Source organism: Rhincodon typus, unplaced genomic scaffold (assembly GCF_021869965.1).
Source record: "Rhincodon typus isolate 14 unplaced genomic scaffold, sRhiTyp1.1 hic_rhity00007497, whole genome shotgun sequence".
In the NCBI taxonomy this organism is placed as follows: domain Eukaryota; kingdom Metazoa; phylum Chordata; class Chondrichthyes; order Orectolobiformes; family Rhincodontidae; genus Rhincodon; species Rhincodon typus.
The window spans coordinates 7,577-9,259 of NW_025973135.1; the positions used below are offsets into that span (position 1 = coordinate 7,577).

Consider the following 1,683-nt stretch of genomic DNA (forward strand, 5'->3'; position numbering starts at 1 on the left):
ACTGTACCACAGCCACATGTCAGGTGGGAGTGTGACTGTACCACAGCTTGATGTTATGGATTATTAAAGTTTTTGATTCACCTGGTTTCGGAGAGACTGAGCTTACTGAGTGACGTTCTGCACACAGCCTCATTAACCGTCCCTTTCTCTTTGTCTCCTCACAGAGCCACCAGCCAAACTGGTCACTGCCTCGATTCAATGGATCTGACAGTTTTAGCCCCCATCTATCCCCCAGCCCTTTCTCTCCTACCACACTGGAGGTAAGCTTTCCATCACTCTGGTTTGCCTGTGTGTCATCGCTGTTGTTTTCTATTAAACATAAATTGCACAAATTGCAGTGAGCTGTATCGGAATACCAATGTAATAATGAGGACTAAACGCTGCCTCACTGGTTTGAGATCTCTCACAACTCTCCGAGCAGAGATTCACAGTGTCAGCCTGCAGGGAGATCCAAACCGTGGACCACTATCGATGGGCCAAGATTGTTAGTTGTGATGAGGCAGTGTGGCCGGGGGGCTGTGCTGGGGAGGTTGGGGCAGTGGGGGCAAATCACATTCAGAATTGTTTCTTCAAAATAGAAATGCCCTTTCACTCTGTCCCAACAAACACGTCTGTTCCCCGACATCAGAAGGACATGGGACCATGATCGCTCGGGGCAATAACCAAACAGAGCCCCTGAATGAGAAAAAGCAAATCAGCAAGATTCCAGTGTTTAACATGAATCAAAACCAACACAAATGTGATACACATGAACAGGCAAATGATACTTCAAATAAAACAGGTCATAAAACATAACCACAGGCACCTCATTGGCTGATACTAGATCAGTGGCGCCATGTGCTATCTTATACTCCTTCCAGTTCGGTCTGTCATTGGTAAAATCTCTCACCTTTTCACCTAATCATGGTTTCTGAATTCTAATTCTGTTCTGACAGATAAGCAGAAGATTGACATTTTTGTGGGGAGTCTGATAACTGAGTCCTGTTGTAGTAATTCTTTGTGCCTGTGCCCGTGTCCGTGCCCGTGCCCGTGCCCGTGTCCATGTCTGTGCCCGTGTCCATGCCCGTGTCCGTGACCGTGTCCGTGCCCGTGCCCGTGCCCGTGTCTGTGTCCTTGTCTGTGCCCATGTCCGTGCCTGTGCCTGTGTCCGTGTCCGTGTCCGTGTCTGTGCCTGTGCCCGTGCCTGTGCTCATGTCCATGTCTGTGTCCGTGCCCATGCCCTTGTCCCAACACCTTCTGCCCCCAGTTCTCCCTTAAGTCTTCCAGCTACACAACTTCTGGTCTTAACTTCCTCCTAGAAACTATCATTATCACTAAGGAGGCAGTGCTGGGCCAGCTAACGGGGCTAAAGGTAGACAAGTCTCCTGGCCCTGATGAAATGCATCCCAGGGTACTAAAAGAGGTGATGGGGGAAATAGCAAATGCACTAGTAATTATTTACCAAAATTCACTGGACTCTGGGGTGGTTCCCGCAGATTGGAAAACAGCCAATGTGACGCCACTGTTTAAAAAAGGAAGTAGACAAAAAGCAGGTAACTATAGACCAGAGATAGTAGGAACTGCAGATGCTGGAGAATCCGAGACAACAAGGTGCAGGGCTGGATGAACACAGCAGGCCAAGCAGCATCATAGGAGCAGAGAGGCTGACGTTTCGGGCCTAGACCCTTCATCAGATGAAGGGTC

General features: G+C 49.0%; 2 protein-coding genes across 2 annotated transcripts in view; one reads left to right on the top strand and one right to left on the bottom strand.

Annotated features, from left to right (window-relative positions):
• The window catches only part of LOC125482236, a gene marked incomplete at its 5' end in the record, with an annotated part of 7,360 nt that extends 6,714 nt beyond the window's left edge, over positions 1-646 (top strand). Inside the window, 2 exons of the mRNA XM_048594263.1 lie at positions 165-260; positions 422-646. Of these exons, the coding sequence (XP_048450220.1) occupies positions 165-260; positions 422-646 (321 nt within the window). The remainder of the gene's footprint in view (positions 1-164; positions 261-421) is intronic.
• Positions 647-917: 271 nt separating this feature from the next.
• Positions 918-1,217, bottom strand: LOC125482235 (period clock protein-like). The gene has a single exon (XM_048594262.1). It carries the CDS (start codon positions 1,215-1,217, stop codon positions 918-920), a length of 300 nt encoding a protein of 99 aa, XP_048450219.1.
• Positions 1,218-1,683: the final 466 nt, after the last annotated feature.